Source organism: Balaenoptera musculus, chromosome 9 (genome assembly GCF_009873245.2).
Source record: "Balaenoptera musculus isolate JJ_BM4_2016_0621 chromosome 9, mBalMus1.pri.v3, whole genome shotgun sequence".
Classification (NCBI taxonomy): domain Eukaryota; kingdom Metazoa; phylum Chordata; class Mammalia; order Artiodactyla; family Balaenopteridae; genus Balaenoptera; species Balaenoptera musculus.
Window position 1 is genome coordinate 15,594,197 of NC_045793.1, and position 22,749 is coordinate 15,616,945.

The following is a 22,749-nucleotide window of genomic DNA, read 5'->3' on the forward strand; positions in this document are numbered from 1 at the left end:
AGAAAAAAGAGAAAACACTCCTCAACTCATTTTATGAGACCAGCATAACCTTGATACCAAAGACAAGAAGGACAAGGACATTGCAAGAAAGGAAACATTAAGGGCCAGTTTCACTCCTGAACATAGATGCCAAAAATTTGAAACTATATATTAGCAAGTATATCCAGCAATAAAGTCAATAGGATATCTATCATATCATAATCAAATTGGATTTTTTTCCAGCAGTGCAAGAGTAATTTAAAATTTTTAAAAATCATTGTAATTCTCCACTTTGCAGTGAATAAAGGAGGAAATGTTCTCATTTCAATAGATACAACGTTTGATAAAATTCAACATCCATACATGGTAAAAATCTTAGCAAACACAGGATAGAAGCAGACTGATAGCAATCTGATAAAAAGGTATCTTGGCAAATATTGCTTAATGGTGAAAGGTTAAAAGCTTTCCCTTTGAGAGCAAGAACAAGACAAAGATGCCTGCTTGTATTACTTCTATTCAGCATTGCCCTGTGGGGTCCTAGCCAGTATAATAAGGCAAGAAAAAGAAACAAAAGGATTAAGGAATTCAAAGAGAGAAATAATACCGTTATTATTCACAGATGATATAATTTTGTAGTAGAAAAACCTAAAATGTCAACACATGAATTGTTAGAAGTAAGCGACTTTAGCAAGATGGCTAAATAGCAAGATAGTTAAATTACAAGGCAGCTGGATACAAAGATTACAGAGATCAGTATACAGCATTATAAGACCGGTATACAAAAATCTGTTCTGTTTATGAGCAGTTACAGAAAATAAAAAATTTTAAAGATACTATATAAAATAGCATTCAAAAATATAAAATACCTCAGGATAAATCTAACTGAAGATATTCAAGCCTTCTAAAGAAAGATATTCATGGATTGTGCAACTCAATATTTTTTAAATGTCAATTCTCCCCAAGTGATCTATAGATTTATTGCAGTCCCATTCAAAATCCCAATAGTTTGTTGGGTTTTTTAATACCTGGAAACTGACAAACTCACTCTGAAATGTATGTGGAAATACAAAGGGCCAAGAACAGCCAAGACACTTTGAGAAAGAAGAATAAGATGTTAGCACTGTTCTAAATGTTATAAATTACTGTCAAGGAATTAAGAGTGTGGTATTGTTATAAAGCAAGACAAATAGACCATTAGAACAGAAGAGAGGGTTGGTAATTCAGACCCACATGTGAATAGACAGTTGGTTTATTTCAATGAAGGAATTGTAGATAAACAGAGTCTCAGAAATTATATTCAACTATCCCTTTAATGATCGGAAGTCACACAGAAGTAGGAATGTTATCTGCTTCCTCCTTTTTCTTTTTTTAAAAATTTATTATTTATTTATTTTTGGTTGCATTGGGTCTTTGTTGCTGCGTGCGGGCTTTCTCTAGTTGTGGCGAGCGGGGGCTACTCTTCATTGCGGTGCGCGGCTTCTCACTGCGGTGGCTTCTCTTGTTGTGGAGCATGGGCTCTAGGTGCATGGGCTTCAGTAGTTGTGGCACGTGGGCTCCGTAGTTGTGGCTCGCGGACTCTAGAGTGCAGGCTCAGTAGTTGTAGCGCACGGGCTTAGCTGCTCCGCGGCATGTGGGATCTTCCTAGACCAGGGCTCAAACCCGTGTCCCCTGCATTGGCAGGCGGGTTCTTAACCACTGCGCCCCCAGGGAAACCCACGCTTTCTTTATTTTTATTTATTTGCCCTCATTTTCAGCAGGGTTTCTTCTATTTTTCCCCAACCCTCCTCCCCCACCAAGGCAGTGCTTTGTGGTCCAAAAGCAACAAAGTAAAGGGAACAGGTGGAGACTAGGTGATCCCGGGCAGAAGCTAATGATAGGGGGACCAGGTGATCTGACTTGCCCAGTTCAGTCCTAATTTACACCTGTTGTTCAGCATAATTATTAATAAATTTCACTCTCAAAAGTGTTCTGGTTTGGATGATAAATTTTACGGTCACCCAAGATAAAAGATTCTAGAGTATTTGGAGTGCACTGGACTATCTGAGCACACAATTTAGGATTAAAAGGATGCAAATGTAGGCAGGAGGGTGCTAATTGACTGGGTAAAGCAGAAATAATTAAGTAAAGGGCAAGAGATAGTTCCTGGGTGATGGTCCAGAGGTTATGATTAGGTTAGGTGAGCTCCAGTTTACAGATCTGGAAGAAGGAGTGTGCATTGGCTAAGCTCTTAGATATGTAAGGCCAGAGAGGTCAGACATCTGTTTCCGAGGTCAATCTAAAACAGCAGCAGTTATTTAAAGAGATTAATATAGGTAGACTGAGTTTCAGTTTATGAGCTGTACTCCAGAAATGACAGTATAGAATAAGGGCAAGTTGGTGTACTTTCTCATCGAACAGGTATAATCTATTAATTACTAGTTAACTGTCATTTGTAAGAAACTGTAATTAAATTATCATCTTTTTTTTATTCTTAAATTTCTTTAGAAGAGTGGTTCTCAGGGTGAGATTCTTAGATCCCTAGAAGTTCCTTGAGACCCGTTCAGGGAGGTCTGTCAGGTCAAAACTATTTTTATATAATATTAAGTTGTTATCTGACTTCTCTCATTCTGCTGACCCTTGCACCAAGGTGTGAAAGCAATGGTGGGTGAAACTGTGGTGCCTTAGCATGAATCCAGACGGTGGCACCCAGCTGTTGAAGGACTCGCTCCAGTATTCTTCACCGCTGGGCAATCACAGCTTTTTTTTAAATGCCAGTTTTATGTTAGTATGTCATTGATGAAGTAGTAAAAATTAATTTTATTAAACCTAGACCCTTGAGTCTCTAACAGTCTGAGTGACAAAAGAGGAGATGCATATAAAGCACTTCTGCTGAATATGGCCTTTTGAAGAAAGGCACTTGTTCAGTTGTTTGAGTTGAGAATTGAACTAACTGGTGCCATGTTTTTCCTTGAACAAACAGCCAGCAGACTTGGGTGTTTGGCCTCGAAAAAGAACCTGTCACTTCAAGGAAAACAACTGACAGCATTTGTTGCCAATAATAAAATTGAGCTTTCAGGTGAAAATTAGAATTTTGGAAACTTGTCTGCCACCGTGCAATTGACAGCTTCCTAGTACTTAAAGCCTTCTCTGATGAGCTCAATGGTGATATTGATGAATGTGATTTGGGGTTACTGTAAAATAAAATGTGTCAGTAAAATAAAAGTCTGCATAACTCATTGAACCAATATTTTCCAAATGACCAATGTCATAAAACCATGCATAGGTCTATTCAAAGTGCAAGAAGGACCAGTGGTTTTAATGTAGCAGAGATGAAAAGTTCATTGGTACTGTTTCAGAGTCTGTATTGCCACTCACCCTTAAGGAAATATTGTTGAGTTCTGGTGTGGTTTCAAAGAAGAATATTTAACCGAAATACTACTTGAATATTATCTGGAAAGGCTATTAAAATCTTCCTCCTTTTCCCAACTACATATTTATGTGCAGTGAGCTTTTCTTCTTAAAATAACTGATGGCAACTGATTGAATACAAAGTATATGAGAATCCAGATGTCTTCTCTTAAGGACATTTTTTTTAAATGTAGAATTCTTCTCATTTAATTTTTTTTAGGGGGGGTTAGAAAATATAGTTAATTTTATGAAAAATGTTGACATGTAATAGGTTTAATATTGTTATTTTTAAGTTAATTTTTCATTTTTTCAGTTTTAATTTTGAACATGAAAACTATCTATAGATACGGTCCACATAAACAAAAGCTTTTGGGAGCTCTCATTTTTATGAGTGCAAACGAGTCCTAGAACTAAATAGTTTGAGAACCACTGCTTTCGAGCACTGGTTTTTATTAGCCTTGATGAAGCCGAGGATCATCATTGGAGCTTTAAAAACTACCAGTGTCGGGTCCCACGTCTAAAGAGTCTGTTTTCACTGGTCTCGGGTGCAGCATGGGCTCCCCAGGTGACGCTACCGTGCAGCCAAGGTTGAGAACCACCATTGTAGTTGGGCGCTGGAGGTGAACGGGCCCCGGAGCTTGAGCCACACCCTCTTTGGGTCTGTAAACTAGAGCATTTCTTCTTCAGTCATCCAGCGGATTGGACAAGCATCAGCTGTGTTCCAGCGTGTATACTGGATGGTATATATACTTTTCATAGCATTGGAGATTTGTCAGTGAGCAAATAGAGTCCCTGCCGTCGGGGAGCCTGTGTTCTGGGAGAGGAGATGGATAATAAGCCAACAGACAAATAGGTCTTATTTTTCCTTAAGGGCTGAGGGTGGACCTAATAAAGTGCCAGAGTCAGGCAAGTGTGGTCCTGACGCTTGGGTGCGCTTCGCTTTCAGACCAGGTTTTGGCCCCGGTTTGCTGCAGTCTGCGGAGCTGGTGCCTGCTGAGCCCCAGCAGCCCCAGGCCTCATCCGAAGCCACCTCGTTCGCTGCCCGAGGGATCTACTCTGAGGAGGTGCCATCGGTGGCCCGGCCTCGGCCTGTCGGGGGCACCACAGGTACATGTGGCTATTTACCTTGCGTTTCCTTTTAGCTAACTTCTGCAGAGATCATTTTTGACTTCCCAGAGTATCAGCATCCCGTTACTGGCCTCGTCCGCCGGTAAGAGCCGCGTCCCCTCGGATCCCGGTGAAGATGTAGGGCTGGGGAGGTAGGAAAGGAGAGAGTGGCTGAGATCCCAAGACTGATGGCCTCTGATTTGTTCCTGAGTAAGTGTCTCGAAAACAGTCCCTTCACATGGAATTCACACCCACACCTTCCAGGGAAAACGTTTCTGAAGTCTTACAGTGAACTGAAAGACGTATTTCTGAGTGCTTGCAATGGCATGAAAACAAGCGTTTATTTTAAAGAAGGCACTTTTCCAGTTTGTAATAAGCAACCTAAAAGTTGATGGAAAGTGACCAGAGGGAGATTTGTGTTTTATTTGGTCATTTCTGGGAGGGTATAACCACTGTTTTCTCCTCGAGCCTTACCTCCTTCATTTTTTCCCTTCTACCTTTATTAATAATCATCTTTTTCTCGTTCTAAAATGTCCTTGTCATTTTCCCATGCCTCTATGCCTGTCCCTTCCCTGCTGTCACACATGGGCAGAGTCGGCAGTGGAGGGCCTGGGGAAGCTGGTGGCCACATGGAACTGTTCTAGGTTTTTTTCCATCTCCTCTTTCAAGTCATCATTAAAAGAACAATCTTAGTGTCATTTGTGAGTAACCAGTGCAGTTCTTTACTTGGTAATTCAACAGTGAAAGGTCACATTTTCTGAAGTTGTCTTCTAATTCATTACTAAACTTTTAAGTCTTTGCACACTGCTTTTCTTTACTTTTAGTATTTAGGTTTGCTTTAATTACCTGTTGGAATTCAAATAAAAATCTATACCAGATTATCTCCACATAGGAAACAAAAGTTCTCAGTTTATGTTCTTGAAAGAACATAAAGTGCCCAATTTCTGGAGCTCTTGAAGCCAGAGAGAAAGTATGTTTTATTTTTAAAGGATTCTAAAATATACTTTGATTTGTTGTTTGAGAAACATTACACATAATGTGGTTTACTTGTAAAACTACAAGTTTGTAAAACTACAAAACTACTATATTTAGTATATTCAATGTAAAGATACAGGGAATATTTTTTCAGACCAAAATTAAAATTTAGGGATTAAAATTTTTCATATATTCAGTTTTGCTTTTTTAGAAAAAGAGCTAGAAATACCAGTATTTTAACAATCTTTTTTGTCAGTTTTTGTGATGCATGTAGAGATTTGAGGAAAGGAAGAGCCCTTAGAATTTTGGTAAAGCAAAAAAGGTATAATGGTTTCTGAATTGAGTATCCTCAATAATTATATCCAGATTAGGAGTAAATTTATTTTCAGAAAATGAGAAGAAAAGAAAAAAATACATTTGTCTCAGAGTCTCCTGGGAATTTTGTGATAATAGTTGAACCCACAACAAATCCTCATCAAATTCAGTAGATGCTTGACGTTTATGAGGGATTCATTCTGAGATCTTTGTAAATCCCCAAATTTTCAAACACTGCTAGACCTCGTAGTTGATTTCCCTAATCAGTCCAACGGAAGTGTAAGTGGACCAGCTAAGAGACCCCTTCCAGACCCATAATGAGAGACACTGCTGGTCATTGACACACAGCACCCAGCATGGCTGAGCTGATATTCTGACAAGGCAGTTGGCTGGTCGGCCTCCACCAGGTTGCCTGAGACCCAGTCTTGTGCCCCAGATTACAAATCACTGTTGCATGTCATGAAACTTCATCTCATGAACAGTTGATACTATGAACACTGATTTGTGCATATCACTCAGTGTTCCCAAAACATCTGTGTACTTTAAGATCTTGAGCTCTTTCCATTTCTTTCTTTTTTTTTTTCTTTTTGTTTCTTGTACAGCTACTCTAAAAAGTCCTCGAAGTTCATTATTACTCCGTCTTACTGCACTTTATTACCAGGGCTCAGAGCCCATCTTTTATTTTCCCTGTTCATTTCCTTCCTTTTGGAGGCTGGTGCTTTAATAAGAGGAGCCATTACATGTTAAATAATTTATTTTGCTACTTTCTCATTTTCTGGAGTATATACAGTTTTATAATGTCATCAAGTAACTAGTTTAGGCCAATTCCAAATTTGCGATAATTGATGGATAATTATCCAGTGTGGTCTTGTATTTTGCATTGTCTGTCAATCAACAAAACAAAGAATGTATCCTGATAGCCTACAGGATTTCCCATACCTTGCAGGTGCTGTGCTTTGCAGTGCGTCTTGTTTCCCTTATTAATTGTTTTGTATTTGAACCTTGTTGCATAGCACTTATACCAAACAGAATATTCAGACATATTCATTTTTAATCTGGAGGAATATAGAAATTATATGTATGAAATATTTGCAGAGGAAGTTATTTTCTAATAATTTGCCATAAGAGATTAAATTGTGTAAAAATTTGTAATGGAAAAAATACTAAGATATACTAGAAAAGTTACTTTTCTGACTATGTAAAATTATCAAACATGTATATGTCTAAAAATTACCAAAAGCAAAAGGAAAGTAGTACCTAGGAAGATTTACAGCAGATATGACCAAGAGGTAGTCTTATTATAGAGAATGGCTCATAAATTGATAAATGGGCAAACTGCAAAAGATAAACAGGCAAAGGACAGAAAGAAGGAATGCACAAAAGAAATGTGTGTATATCATATGAAAGTAAACATGAAGAATGTCCAGTTTTGAAAATGATTAAAGAAATGCAAATTAAAACCATGATGAGCCACCGTTTCAATCATGAAATTGTTTTTTATAATAATGTGATATGGTAAAATTAGCATTCGGTTTCTTTATCTGTACAATGGGGATAACATTAGTACTTACCTCTTATGGTTGATGATTGAAGAAGATAACAAACTTACTATTTTAAGTAAAGTGCTTAAAATAGTGCGTGGCATATAACAAATTTCAATAAATATTAGTTGCCATTGTTATTATTATTACTATTGTATTATTTCCGGTGATGGTGTAAATTGTTAAACTTTCGGAAAGCAGCTTGGCAATATAACTTCATGAGCCTTTGATTTGGTAAATTTGGGAATATAGGCTCCCCTCACCGAAGAAATGCAAAATACTGGAGAAAAACTACATGTACAAAGATGTTTATTGGAGCATTATTCAGAATAGCAAACAACCGAGCTCCCTCAATACCCAGTTACAAGGGCATCAGTAGTAAACTGTACAGCTATTTAAAATGAAGAGCTCAGATAGAACCAGAAAAAGGGAATTTAAGATTTCCTGGTTGCCTCCTATGCATTTGGTACTTGACCTATTTTATCTCTTTTAATCCTTGAAATAACACTGTGAGGTAGACTTTTTAACTTCATTTGAAAAGTGAGGCATTGAGGCTCAGCTGGAGTGATTACTGGGTGTCCAAGGTCACGGGACTTGTCAGTGGCTGAGCTGCAATGCAAACCCAGGCTTACTCGGGATGATGGGCCACTTGAATCATGGGGGAGCTTGTGCTGTCTCGTTAAGTGAACAAAGCAAGATACAGAATCCTGTCTGAACTACGACCTCAACTACTGTTACAATTTTAACACAAAGGTATGCTTTTCTCCCTGTGCAGCTGTCTGAACCTTTATAAGTGATGGGGAACACTGTACTGCATTTCTGTTCTTTGCAAGATTTGCTCAAACAATGTCTGTTGGGTAAACAGTACTGATAGTTCTAATAATTTTAATACTGTTACGAATCTTCAGTAACTGACAAGCACTCCTGCAGAGTACGTTTTTAAAAATGTATTTGATTAATGGAGGCCGTTAATTAGGCAACTAGAGTAGGAGTAGACTTGAAGACGGAGGGGGCCACCTCCCTTATCTCTGTGAAAACCCTGAACCTTTGTGGGACCAGTCTGAGCATCACAGGTGAATTAGATGATCCTAGGAGCATTTGGAAATTGGTATTTTATTTCACAGTGTTTAAAACTCTGTTTTTCCTCCCTCCTTCTGTTGGAAAGGGATATTTCCATATGCTAAAGTTGATGGGGGAGAAAAATATGTTGTTTAAAGCCTGGCTTTCACAGCCACACAAGGCTATAGCAAGTCTGAGTGTAGAATGAGTGCTGGAGATATCTGTCTTTGCTATCAGTATACCTCAATGAGAAGGCTGGGTGGGTGGCTTTAAATTTTTAATTATGATATGACTAAGTTATGAAAACAATGTGAATGTAACAAAAATGTATTTTAACCTTCTGAATTCACACTCTGCCTGTTAAGGAAACAAAAGCATATTGTATTTTCAGCTCCTTGTGAGTCTCAAAGCCATAAGCAAGAACCAGGTTTCAGCTTCTTCGTGGCTCCAAAACCTTTCACTCCTTTTTTTCTGAGTAGATAAGGTCATCCTTATTTGTAGCCTCTACAGAAATGAATGGAAGGGCCCTCTGTTATGCCCTTTATTCCCAGTCCTTTGATGGCTGGCCGGGAAAACAGGAACACCACTGTTAGCCACTGTATTGAAAGGAAGTAAAAACCTGCAAACCCAGAAACTCATGGTCTGTTTTTCTTAGGAAATGTCTTCTCTGGAGGTAGAATTGGTGCCACGTTTGAGCAATGCTCGTATCCCCAGGGCGTGCTGTGGTCAGAACCGAAGTGTCTTACTGGGCAGCCTCACCCCCTTACCAGTGTTCACTGGGCCACTCACTGTGTTCCTCCAGGCTCCCAGATCCAGCACCTGACACAGGTGGGAATTGCCAGCAGAATTGGAGCTCAGCCAGTGGAAATCCAACCAGGCAGAGGCAGCCAGTATGGGGGACCAGGCTGGCCTTCGTACGGGGAGGATGAAGCCGGCCGGAGAGAGGCTGTGAGTACCTTGTGTTGGGATCGTCGTTGAGAATTCAGACATGATCACTTAGTGTAGCTGCTGCTGCTTCTGCTTGGGGGATCTCTTTTTAAAACCCACATAAAGTTTTAACTCCCCTCACTTTTTTTCCCCTTGAGTGTGTTTTTTTCTTGCAGTTTGTAGATGGTAAATTCCCTCTGACCAGAGTGGGAGAGTACTGGCATTGAAATTTGGGAAAGTATATAATTTTTCTTGAGGTAGCTTTCAGGCTTGAAGTAGTGAGTTTTAAAAAATAACTTAAGAGGCGGAGTCAACATGTTGGTGTGGGAAGACACCAAGTTAGCGTCTCCCCACAATTAGGGCACCTGCTGGCCGCTGGTGGGGGACCCTGACGTCCAAGGAGACGGGAGGAACCCCCAAGTGAACCGGTAGAACGTGGAGGGACGGGGGGGAAGGGGAAGTGGAGGCCAGGCAGGATTGGTGCCCCTGAGGCTGGGGAGATCAGGAGGGGCAGGCGGAAGGGGCCCTCCAGGAGGTGCGGGAGAGGAGCGGAGGGCGATTGCCCCACCCACTCGGGCATGGGGAGCCTGCTGGGCTCCCAGGTGAGGTCCCCCGCCCTCTGAGAACAGGGTTGGGGGGCACGCCTGGGCCCCTTCTGTTCCTTGAGCCTAAGCCCTGCCCCCCACAGCCCCCAGGGCCTTTTCCAGTCCTGTGGGTCCTCAGCATAGGCCCCGCCCACTGCCCAAACCTAGCCCTTGCTTAGGCCCCGCCCTCCACAGCCAAGGCCTTTTCCCCGTTTTTGTTTTTTTTTTTTTTTTCCTTTCTTGCTTTTTTTTTTCTTCTCTTCTCCCTTCTCCTCTTTCTTACTGTTGTGGTGCCGTTGTACCTTCCGGTTGTTGATTCATCTATATTTTTAGTTTTATATTCTTTCTAACATATCTGTTAGTTTCCTAGTCTAATTTTATTTTTTACTTTGTTATTGTTCTCTCTCTCTTTTTTTTTTTTGCCACCCCACATGGCTTGTGAGATCTTGGTTCATGAGCCTGGGACCCGGCCGAAGCTCCTGCGGTGGGAGCTCCATGTCAGAACCACTGGACTAACAGAGAACCTCAGACCCCAGGGAATATTCATTGGAGTGAGGTCTCATGGAGGTCCTCATCTCAGCACCAAGACCCAGCTCTGCCCAATAGCCTACAAACTCCAGCGTTGGAAGCCTCAGGCCAAACAACCAGTAAGACAGGATCACAATCCCACTCATAAAAAAAAAGAAAAAAAAAATGAGACAGCAAAAAAATATGTCACAGGTGAAGGAGCAAGGTAAAAACCTACAAGACCAAATAAATGAAGAGGAAATAGGCAATCTACCTGAAAAAGAATTCACAGTAATGACAGTAAAGATGATCCAGAATCTCGGAAGTAGAATGGAGGCACGGATTGAGAAAATACAAGAAATGTTTAACAAAGATCTAGAAGAACTAAAGAACAAGCAAACAGATGAACAACACAATAACTGAAATGAAAAATACATTAGAAGGAATCATTAACAGAATAACTGAGGCAGAAGAACGGATAAGTGAGCTGGAAGACAGGATGGTGGAAATAACTGCCGAGGAGCAGAATAAGGAAAAAAGAATGGAAAGAAGACATTCTCAGAGACCTCTGGGACAACACTAAACGCATCAACATTCGAATTATAGGGGTCTCAGAAGAAGAAGAGAAAAAGAAAGGGTCTAAGAAAATATTTGAAGAGATTATAGTTGAAACTTCCCTAACATGGGGAAGGAAATAGTCACCCAAGTCCAGGAAGCACAGAGTCCCATACAGGATAAACCCTAGGAAAAACGCACCAAGACACATATTAATCAAACTAACAAAAACTAAATTCAAAGAAAAAATATTAAAAGCAGCAAGGGAAAAACAAAAAATGACATATAAAGGAACCCTCATAAGGTTATCAGCTGATTTTTCAGCAGAAACTATGCAGGCCAGAAGGGAATGGCAGGATATACTTAAAGTGATGAAAGAGAAAAACCTACAATCAAGATTACTCTACCCAGCAAGGATCTCATTCAGATTCGATGGAGAAATCAAAAGCTTTTCAGACAAGCAAAAGCTAAGAGAATTCAGCACCACCAAACCAGCTTTACAACAAATGCTAAAGAAACTTCTCTAGGCGGGAAACACAAGAGAAGAAAAGGACCTACAAAAACAAACCCAAAACAATTAAGAAAATGGTAATAGGAATATACATATATTATAGATATCGATAATCACCTTGAAAGTAAATGGATTAAATGCCCCAACCAAAAGACACAGATACAAAAACAAGACCCATATAAAATGGGTCTGAATGGATACAAAAACAAGACCTATATATATGCTGTCTACAAGAGATCCACCTCAGACCTAGGGACACATACAGACTGAAGGTGAAGGGATGGAAAAAGGTATTCCATGCAAATGGAAATCAAAAGAAAGCTAGAGTAGCAATACTCGTATCCGATAAAGTAGACTTTAAAATAAAGACTATTACAAGACAGAGAAGGACACTACATAATGATCAAAGGATCAATCCAAGAAGAAGATAAAACAATTATAAACGTTTATGCACCCAGTATAGGAGCACCTCAATACATAAGGCAAATGCTAACAACCATGAAAGGAGAAACCATCAGTAGCACAATAATAGTAGGGGACTTTAACATGCCACTTAACACCAATGGACAGATCATCCAAACAGAAAATAAGGGAACACAAGCTTTAAATGACACAATAGACCAGATAGATTTAATTGATATTTATAGAACATTCCACCCCAAAGTGGCAGAATACACTTTCTTCTCAAGTGCACACGGAACATTCTCAGGATAGATCACATCTTGAGTCACAAATCAAGCCTCGGAAAATTTAAGAAAATTGAAATCGTATCAAGCATCTTTTCTGACCACAGTGCTATGAGATTGGAAATCAGTTACTGGGAAAAAACTGTAAAAAAACAAATACATGGAGGCTAAACAGTGCTCTACTAAATAACCAAGAGATCACTGAAGAAATCAAAGAAAAAGTTAAAAAAAATACATAGAAACAAATGACAACGAAAACACAACGACCCAAAACCTATGGGACACAGCAAAAGCAGTTCTAAGAGGGAAGTTTATAGCAATTCAATCTCACCTCAAGAAACAAGAAAAATCTCAAATAAACAATCCACCCCTACACTTAAAACAACTAGAGGAAGAACAAAGAAAACCCAAAGTCAGTAGAAGGAAAGAAATCATAAAAATAAGAGCAGAAATAAATGTAATAGAAACAAAGAAAACAATAGCAAAGATCAATAAAACTAAAAGCTGGTACTTTGAGAAGATAAACAAAATTGATAAGCCATTAGCCAGACTCATCAAGAAAAAGAGGGAGAAGACTCAAATCAATAAAATTAGAAATGAAAAAGAAGTTACAACAGACACCGCAGAAATACAAAGCATCCTAAGAGACTACTACAAGCAACTCTATGCCAATAAAATGGACAACCTGGAAGAAATGGACAAATTCTTAGAAAGGTATATAACCTTCCAAGACTGAACCAGGAAGAAACAGAAAATATGAACAGACCAATCACAAGTAATGAAATTGAAACTGTGATTAAAAATCTTCCAACAAACAAAAGTCCAGGACCAGATGGCTTCACAGGTGAATTCTATCAAACATTTAGAGAAGAGCTAACACCCATCCTTCTCAAACTTCCAAAAAATTGCAGAGGAAGGAACACTCCCAAACTCATTCTATGAGGCCACCATCACCCTGATACCAAAACCAGACAGAGATACTACAAAAAGAGAAAATTACAGACCAATATCACTGATGAATATAGATGCAAAAATCCTCAACAGAATACTAGCAAACAGAATCCAACAACACATTAAAAGGATCATACACCACGATCAAGTGGGATTTATCCCAGGGATGCAAGGATTCTTCAATATACGCAAATCAATGTGATACACCATATTAACAAATTGAAGAATAAAAACCATATGATCATCTCAATAGATGCAGAAAAAGCTTTTTGACAAAATTCAGTTCAAAATTCATTTATGATAAAAAAAACTCCAGAAAATGGGCATAGAGGGAACCTACCTCAACATAATAAAGGCCATATATGACAAACCCACAACAAGCATCATACTCAGTGGTGAAAAACTGAAAGCATTTCCACTAAGATCTGGAACAAGACAAGGATGACCACTCTTGACACTCTTCTTCAACATAGTTTTGGAAGTCCTACCCGTGGCCATCAGAGAAGAAAAAGAAATAAAAGGAATACAAATTGGAAAAGAAGCAGTAAAACTGTCACTGTTTGCCGATGACATGATACTATACATAGAAAATCCTAAAGATGCCACCAGAAGACTACTAGAACTAATCAATGAATTTGGGAAGGTTGCAGGATACAAAATTAATGCATAGAAATCTCTGGCATTCCTATACACCAACAATGAAAAATCAGAAAGAGAAATTAGGGAAACAATCCCATTTACCATCGCAACAAAAAAAATAAAATACCTAGGAATACACCTGCTTAAGGAGGCGAAAGACTTGTACTCATAAAACTATAAAATACTGATGAAAGAAATCAAAGATGACATAAACAGATGGGGAAATATACCATGTTCTTGCATTGGAAGAATCAATATTGTGAAAATGACTATACTACCCAAACCAATCTACAGATTCAGTTCAATCCCTATCAAACTACCAATGGCATTCTTCACAGAATTAGAACAAAAAATTTTACAATTCATATGGAAACATAAAAGACCCCGAATAGCCAAAGCAATCTTGAGAAAGAAAAATGGAGTTGGAGAAATCAGGCTCCTTGACTTCAAACAATACCACAAAGCTACAGTAATCAAGATAGTGTGATACTGGCACAAAAACAGAAATATAGATCAATGGTACAGGATAGAATGCCCAGAGATAAACGCACACTCATATGGGCACCTGATTTACGACAAGGGAGGCAAGAACATACAGTGGAGAAAGTACAGCCTCTTCAATAAGTGGTGCTGGGAAAACTGGACAGCTACATATAAAAGAATGAAATTAGAACACCACCTGACACCGTACACAAAAGTAGACTCCAAATGGATTAAAGACCTAAATATAAGACCAGACACTATAAAACTCTTAGAGGAAAACATAGGAAAAACACTCTTTGAGATAAACCACAGCAAGATCTTTTTTGACCCCCGTCTTAGAGAAATGGAAATAAAAATAAACAAATGGGACTTAATTAAACGTAAAAGCTTTTGCACAGCAAAGGAAACCATAAACAAGATGAAAAGACAACCCTCAGAATGGGAGAAAATATTTGCAAATGAAACAACAGACAAAGGATGATCTCCAAAATATACAAACAGTTCATGGAGCTCAATATCAAAAAAACAAACAATCCAATTAAAAAAATGGGTGGAAGACCTAAATAGACATTTCACCAAGGAAGACATACAGATGGCCAAGAAGCATGTGAAAAGATGCTCAACATCACTAATCATTAGAGAAATGCAAATCAAAACTACAATGAGGTATCACCTCACACCAGTCAGAATGGCCATCATCAAAAAATCTACAAACAATAAATGCTGGAGAGGGTGTGGTGAAAAGGGAACCCTCCTGCACTGTTGGTGGGAATGTAAATTGATACAACCACTATGGAAAACAGTATGGAGGTTCCTTAAAAAACTAAAAATAGAACTACCTTATGACCTAGCAATCCCACTACTGGGCATATACCCTGAGAAAACCATAATTCAAAAAGACACATGTACCACAGTGTTCATTGCAACACTATTTACAATAGCCAGGACATGGAAGCAACCTAAGTGTCCATCGACAGATGAATGGATAAAGAAGATGTGGCACATATATACAACGGAATATTACTCAGCCATAAAAAGAAATGAAATTGAGTTATTTGTAGTGAGGTGGATGGACCTAGAGTCTGTCATACAGAGTGAAGTAAGTCAGAAAGAGAAAAACAAATACTGTATGCTAACACATATGTATAGAATCAAAAATAAAATGATGCTGATGAAGCTAGTTGCAGGGCAGGAATAAAGATGTAGACATAGAGAATGGACTTGAGGACACAGGGTGGGAGGGGGAAGCTGGGGCAAAGTGAGAGTGGCATTCACATATATACACTACCGAATGTAAAATAGATAGCTAGTGGGAAGCAGCAGCATAGCACAGGGAGATCAGCTCGGTGCTTTGTGATGACCTAGAGGGGTGGGATAGGGAGGGTGGGAGGGAGGCTCAAGAGGGAGGGGATATGGGGACATGTGTATGCATATGGCTGATTCACTTTGTTGTACAACAGAAACTAACAGTATTGTGAGGCAATTATACTCCAATAAAGATCCATTAAAAAAAACTTAAAAATAATAAAAGCAGTATTCATTATGGAAAATCTGCACAGAGGCCTAAGAAACAGTTACTTTTCCTACCATTTTTTTCAATTATGGTAAAATACATGTAACATAAAATTTACCGTTTGAACCATTTTTAAGTGTACACCTCAGTGGTTTTAAATACGTTCGTAATATTATGCAGCCATCCCACCATCCATCTCCATTAGCTCATTTCATCTGAAAAACTGAAACTCTATACCCATTAAACCCAAACTCCCCATTCGCCGCTCCCCCCAGCTCCAGGCAACCACCATCCTACTTTCTGTCTCTATAATTTTGACCTTTAAGGAGTGTGTTTGAACCTATAAAACCTGGAGTTGATCTTTGGTGTGATCACTATATAAATATTCATGATCTCACATACCTCCTTGCTCACCATTTGAGCTTTATTGTGGGTTTGTTAATGTCATTTCCATTATAACCACCGTGAGTAGATGCCTTTGCTAAGCAGACTGTTTGGGACATTGCAATACATAAGTCATTTTTTGGAGGCTTCTTATCACTGTGGTCACTCCTTGATAGGAATGGAATCAATATGGGCACCGGTAATTTCTACAAATGCTTTCATTTTTCTCAAGAATTTTATACCGAAGGGGATTAAATTAATGAATTTGAAAGCACAAACCAAAATAATATTTTTTGTTTTATCCTTATCACTCTGCCTCAACTTTCGTTGCACTTACATGCTTTTCCAGCAGATACACTAAATTCCTTTTGTGACTGGATGCTTTTACTCAGTGGAAAGAAATTAACTTTAGAATATAATATTCCCCTGAAAGATACATGGCTATCCTTATAGTCTCAGGTCTCTGCTTTACATTTGCTGACATTTTGCTTTTTCTGTGCCCAGCTTCGTTTCATGAGGTGTTCTGGGTTTTCCCGTCAAATCCGACATGCACTTTTAGAGGGCCTCTTGGTCATGATTTGGAGAAGTGAAATGTAGAAGTTTTTCTAGGGCTTGACTGTCATGTTGACCAGGCTATCAGGTTGCTCTTCGCACAAGTGAAACCACAGACGTAGTGTGTGTGTGTGTGTGTGTGTGTGTGTGTGTGTGTGTGTGTATGAAAGGAGAGATTTTTTTCACTGAAAAAATATGGAAAAAAATCGCTGAAAAGTATGATTCTTGTCAAAGGAGTGCTCAGTCTGTATTTTGCCAATGCCAGCAAAACTATTGTACGTTTTAGCGCAGATAGCTTTTTAAAGAAAAGGCTCTACAGGGCACCGATATACAGGCACACGGACAGATAGGATGGAAGATGACTCTGAGATCTCGTTGCTGCCCCGTGGGCCCGGTCCGTGTTCTCATCGTGCCTTCCTTGGGCTCTGGACTCTGAGCAAAGGCAGTTGCTGTTCCCGTCGGTCCGTCTGCCAGTACGTGCTTATCCCTCTGAGCAGACATCTTCATCCGACCTTCCCGTCCGTGGGCTGCTCTGGCCTCCCTCTCTGTCCAGCTCTGCAGGGCCCTTCCTGGTTCCCCAGCAGCCCACTCACTTCCACACACGGCAGCGTAGGGATTAGCCAGTGGGGCCGACTGCACATTCATTCTTTCTGTCTGTCTTTAAGCAAGTGTTTATAGGCCCTTGTTTTTTGGTTTTTAAAATATTTATTTATTTATTTATTTAGGCTGGGCCGGGGCTTAGTTGCGGCATGTGGACTCTTAGTTGTGGCATGCGTACTCTTAGTTGTGGCATGTGAACTGTTAGTTGCAGCATGCATGCGGGATCTTGTTCCCCAGCCAGGGATCGAACCAGGGCCCCCTGCATTGGGAGCACAGAGTCTTACCCACTAGACCACCAGAGAAGTCCCTAGGCCCTTGTTAAGTTCATGGGCTTCTTTATGGTACTGCTCTCCCTCGAGCAATTTGTCTGCAGTTACTTCTCTCCATTCCTGTCCAGGGAGGCTGAGTTGTCGGGTGGGAGACGGGCGGAGCACGTCCAATGCCAGTTTGCATCTGATCTTCCCTCCTGTTTTCACGTGGGAAGTATAGTAACGTTTGCCATGTTTTTCAGACACACGTGCTCGGACATCAGGAGTATTCGTCACCGCTGTTCCAGGTGCAAAGGACTTCAGGGCGGGAGCCCTTGGCTCCTGCTGGGAACCTCCCGCACAGGGGGCTGCCGGGCGCCGGGCTGGCCTACCCTACCAGCTCCACGGAAGACCTCCAGCCCGGCCACTCCTCAGCCTCTCTCATCAAAGCTATCCGCGAGGAGCTCCTCCGGCTCTCCCAGAAGCAGACCACCGTGCAGAACTTCCACAGCTGATTGGCCTCACCTTGCAGATTTGCCAAGTATCCGCTTCCCGTGGAAGCAAGACTAAAAGGAGATCAACTGAGCAGGTGTTTGTAAGAGGACAAGCATCTCCTGGGCTAAGGGAACAAGATGCAATTTTAAAAGATGCCATAAGTCACGTGACAGCTCATGATGCTTTTAATACGTTGGCAATTTTGTGACCACCTGGGTTCAGTTCAAATTTATGTACTTTTGGCCAAAAGCCAGCAGCACTTCACGAAAGACAAACCACAATTCTAAGCTAATGAAATTACTAAGTTAGTCTCTTTTTTAAAGGTGAAAGGTGAAAATGTGTAGATGGTGTAGGGATTAAAGGAATCTAGTATTTCCGTGGGAAGATGTGATTCAGACTGGTTTGTACAATGAACCTGCTGCTTTGTTTTCTGAGAAAAGAGATTTGAAGACATTAACAACTTAATTTCCCTCTTTTCCTCCATAGGAACTTACTTTAATAGTAATATTAACAACATGAATACTAAGACTATTTGGGAATTTAAAAAGCTACTAGTGAGAAACCAAATGATAGATCGTAGAGCCTGATGATTCCAAACGAAGCCATCAACTGCATTTTCCTTCTACTTCTGGTGCTACAGCTCCAAGAGCCCTTCACCTCGTCTGTGAAATGCAATTTTGGCTTTCTCAATGGAAGGATATGTGGAAGGTTTCATTTTGTTCTAGAAAGGGAAAAAAAAAAAAAGCCTCCCAAAATGGAAAAAGCTTAATATTTATTTGGTTATTCAAAATACATATCAAAGTTTAGATTTACATTCTTAATTGTATTTGTGGTTTGTGAATCGGACACATGCAGCTGCCCATTGCGTCTCATTTGAGTACATGTCTTCATCCAGGCCAGGCCTAAAGAATGAGGCTTTCAGGAGGTCCTAATGAATCCTTGCACTTTGCTGATGAGTTGCTCCCAAATTATGTTTGAATGAGAAATCTTACATAAGCAAAAATGATCTGTCAGAATTCCTAGGACCGCTGAATGGTTGGTTATCCATGGATGCATTCATGATAATCACATTCCCTGTGTTCGAGACCTGGAAATGAAACCGAGTTCTGTTCAGCCTCTTCGTAATGAGTCAAGAAAGGAAAGAAGAGCTTTGAGACCACGAGGGAGAAAAAATGTTGCTTCTAATTTCTAATTTTATTGTCCCTGACTCCATCTAGTGACTGTTAAAACCGTCTTTGGGCCCAACAGAGGGGTCCTTCCACTTGAGATTGACCCCTGAAGCAAACATTTCTCCCCTTCCCAAAGTGGAGTAAGGAATAGAGTAACAAGGGCTGTTCTGTTTTCTGGGACCCGAGTGAAATGAAGAAGAAAAACAGACTTAGATAACAAATTTCCGTGAATCCTTTTTTAGTAGATCAACTAATATCTTTAATTAAATATCAGATACACGGGCAGAATTTGGGGTTCTGACTGGTCAAAATCTGTGTATCTGTGTCAAATTTTAGGAACCCTGAAGCAGCTAAAATAGGTTCCTAAAGTGTAATCACTGGGTTTCAGAGTCATGTTTCAGCCCTTCATGAGAGTCATGTTAAGCCTGTTGTGTAGACTCAAGAGTCTCACAATCCAGGGAAAGTTGGTTCTGGGAAATTAAAATGTAGCCATTTTTCATCTTTGCACCTCTGAAAAAGGGGGAGTGCAGGAGGACAAGTCTCTTGAGAACGCTAAATAAAGGAATGGGAACCCCTTTTTAGGCGACCCTCACAGGCTCCAAAGAGCGGGGGAGAGAAGACCCCGATCTGGGCTTGATTTCTCACCTCTTGGTCTTGGTTTAATACCAGACTCGCCCAGAGTGGAGATTCTCCTTGCATGTCATTCAAAAATACCAGGTTTCTTGAATGTGTAATTAAGAATTTCAGAGATCCAAGCAGCATTTTATTACGGACACCTTAGGGTGAATTCAGATTGAGTGCCAGCTGCTGGGGTAAATGCTGGCCCCTCTCCTCCCATTCTTCTCATTGTCCTAAGTGTTCACACGCAGATTGTACGAACATGATTACCTCCTTAGTACATGGCAGAAACGGGCCTCTGTTTTAAACAGGGCTGCAGTAGCAATTTTGATGCCTTTCAAACTAGCATAAGGGGAGTCTACCTGTATTTTTCTTCTTAGAACCGATACACTTTTAAACCGACGTCAAGACCAAAGATGACGTGTAATAAACAGCCGGTGATGTGTGGTGGGTGTGAGCAGGCCGGTGGGATCCCCGGCACTCTTGCGTTGGCCATAAAGCCTACTCAGTTTGCACTCAGTTTGACTGTCACCAGGCTCAGAACAGACTAGCTGTCGTGGGGAGCATCACTCAGTGAATGGGATCTACGTAACGAGAGGTCCTCGTGGCAGTCACACGTGGCTCTGGAGTTCCATTTATTGAAAGACCACAAAATGAAAAGTTAAATGTTACGTCTGTTCTTTTTTCCTCTTTGAAAAGTTCCAGTGGTAATAACAAGAGCTATAAATTTGAGTCAGAGTTTTGGAGAAGATTGTTTGGAGAAATGATCATTTTCAGAATCTACACAGTCACTCACTGGCTGTGTCAGGTCCCTTCCTGAGCCTCATTTTCTGCATCAGCCAAACGAGAACAGGCCTCCCCTGCCCGCCCCCGAGGAAATTTCTCATTGAGAGAATCAGATGTGGTCACATGTGCAAACGTCCCTTGAGGAGGGAGCACAAAGCACTGTGAGAATGTAGACGATATCTGTGTGATTGCGGTGGGATGGGTGATCTGATCTGCTGTGGCCTCCCAGTGAGCGAGTTCACGTGGAGGTAACCAGAGCAAAACTAGAGGCCCCGTGTGACTCTGCTTCCTCTCTCCTGCTTTGCTTTAAATTCACTTCCTTCACCGTTAACTTTCAATTATCATGCAACTTTCTGCTCCTGATTTTCTGCTGTTGCTGGCACCAAATCAGTCAATAGGAGCCCCGCCTTCTGAGATCTTAGAATCTGAATCAGACAATGCCCATGGCTGTAAAAGATGGAAGAAAAGGAAAAATAACGTGGTTTAAACATCAGTAAGATTCACTGAAAGTACACAAGTGCATTAGGCACTCAGAAGGAGGAATGGAAGTTGCACCTAGGGAAACAGTGGGATCTTCGGGGAGAACTCAATGTCAGAAGCTACTTTAAGGAAGACAGGAGCTTCCCAGGCGCATGGTGAGATGGTGTGGGAAGAGCCGGATGGAGAAAGTGGGTGAAGCTGCCGTTGAAAATAACCTTGATCCTGATCCGCTCCAATATGGGGACGAAATCCCTAACTGCACGGTTGAGGGAGTTTTATAAGAGGAGGAAGTGATGCTATGAGGATACATTTGCAGGAATACAGCGAGAAAATGACCAGGCTTGGGAAGAAGGTCGGTGGAGGAAGAGATCTGTTCTGAAGGGGAGGGGAGAGTCCCAGGAACTGCTGGATGACCAATGTCAAGTGTGAAAATAGACTTCCACCGAGGTCTACTGCTTAGAGCAGATCTCAAGGGTCAGCCATTCGGCCACATTTAATCCTTTGTGGAGCATAGTGGGTTATAAATAAATATATTTGACTTCTTTGCAGCTACCTACACATTTTCCTCCAGATTATACTTAATTTCAGAGTGTGTTTTCATTTTGGTGGTATGTGGCTTTTGAGCAGCAGACTAAGCTGTTTTTTGCCAACCAGATTTTTCAGGGCATGAGGCCTGTGATGCAGGGCACAGGTGAAGGGACACCTGGAGGCTTCGGGCTGAAACAGGTAATTCTGTGCTTTATGAGCCTCCTGTTGAACTGTGTACAGGGTCAGTGTTTACTGCGTTTGCACAACTTAGTGCTCCAGTGACCAAACCAGTCACTTGGACCCTGATTTGCATTTGCAGTACTTCAGGAGTTAATCATTAACTACACTTCTCTATCCCTCTCATGTGAGATTCCTAGACATGAATGAATCTGTTGGTTGGAAGGAGAGCTGGTTAAGGGGTGGGTGGGCAGGGGGCTCCAGTGTTAAGTACCACGCCGGCTTTCACTGTAGATGTTTTAGCCATTTCATTTCTACCTCCAGAGCAAGTCCCCAAAGCCAGTCTCCAGAGCCCACTTACCCACCTTTGTTCCAGGCAGGAGCGTGAAGAAGTCTACTTCCGCACCTGTATGTAGACCATTTGAACGCAAACCACGTTTTTTGGGGTTTTTTTTTTCAAAGCACGTTTTTATGGGACGATAACTTGAACTTCATTTTTACGTTTAATCCAGCACCGTCATGGATATTCTCGTAACAGGTGAGAGGGGTTTCTCTGAGCAACTGCTGTAACACACTCATAAACTGTATTAGGCTTACACTTGTTACCTAGCGAACAAGGAGTGTGTGTGTTTCAGGTTTCTTCTGATATCCTTGGTGATGTTCAGTGTTTAAACTAGGACTCCTTTCTCTCATTTTATGAAAAAGACTTGAAAACCGAAACCTCACGGTACGATCCTCATTCCGTGCTGTGTGTGTAACAGAACACTTGACAATTTACCTTAATACGCAGCGGCATTGACATTTAGGAGAAGAATATCAGATGCCTTGGAAACATGAAACAAAGTTGGGAACCGGTGAGCAAGTGAAAGAAGGAAGGAATGTCTCCCTCTGAGGCACTCAGTCCAAATTCCTTTCCCACAGGGTAGATAATCATGCAGGCTCTTTGCTTTTCCTTCTTCCTCTGGGTTTTTCTGCTCTGGGGCCACTTCACAT

At 40.7% G+C, this 22,749-nt stretch overlaps 1 protein-coding gene across 2 annotated transcripts in view; it reads left to right on the top strand.

Annotated features, from left to right (window-relative positions):
* The window catches only part of KIAA1549 (KIAA1549 ortholog), a 147,115-nt gene extending 125,130 nt beyond the window's left edge, over positions 1-21,985 (top strand). For both annotated transcript variants that reach the window (XM_036863857.1, XM_036863858.1), the window contains exons 18-20: positions 4,313-4,473; positions 9,166-9,311; positions 17,767-21,985. In XM_036863857.1, coding sequence (XP_036719752.1) covers positions 4,313-4,473; positions 9,166-9,311; positions 17,767-18,018 — 559 coding nt within the window. In that variant the 3' untranslated portion in view covers positions 18,019-21,985. The remainder of the gene's footprint in view (positions 1-4,312; positions 4,474-9,165; positions 9,312-17,766) is intronic.
* Positions 21,986-22,749: the final 764 nt, after the last annotated feature.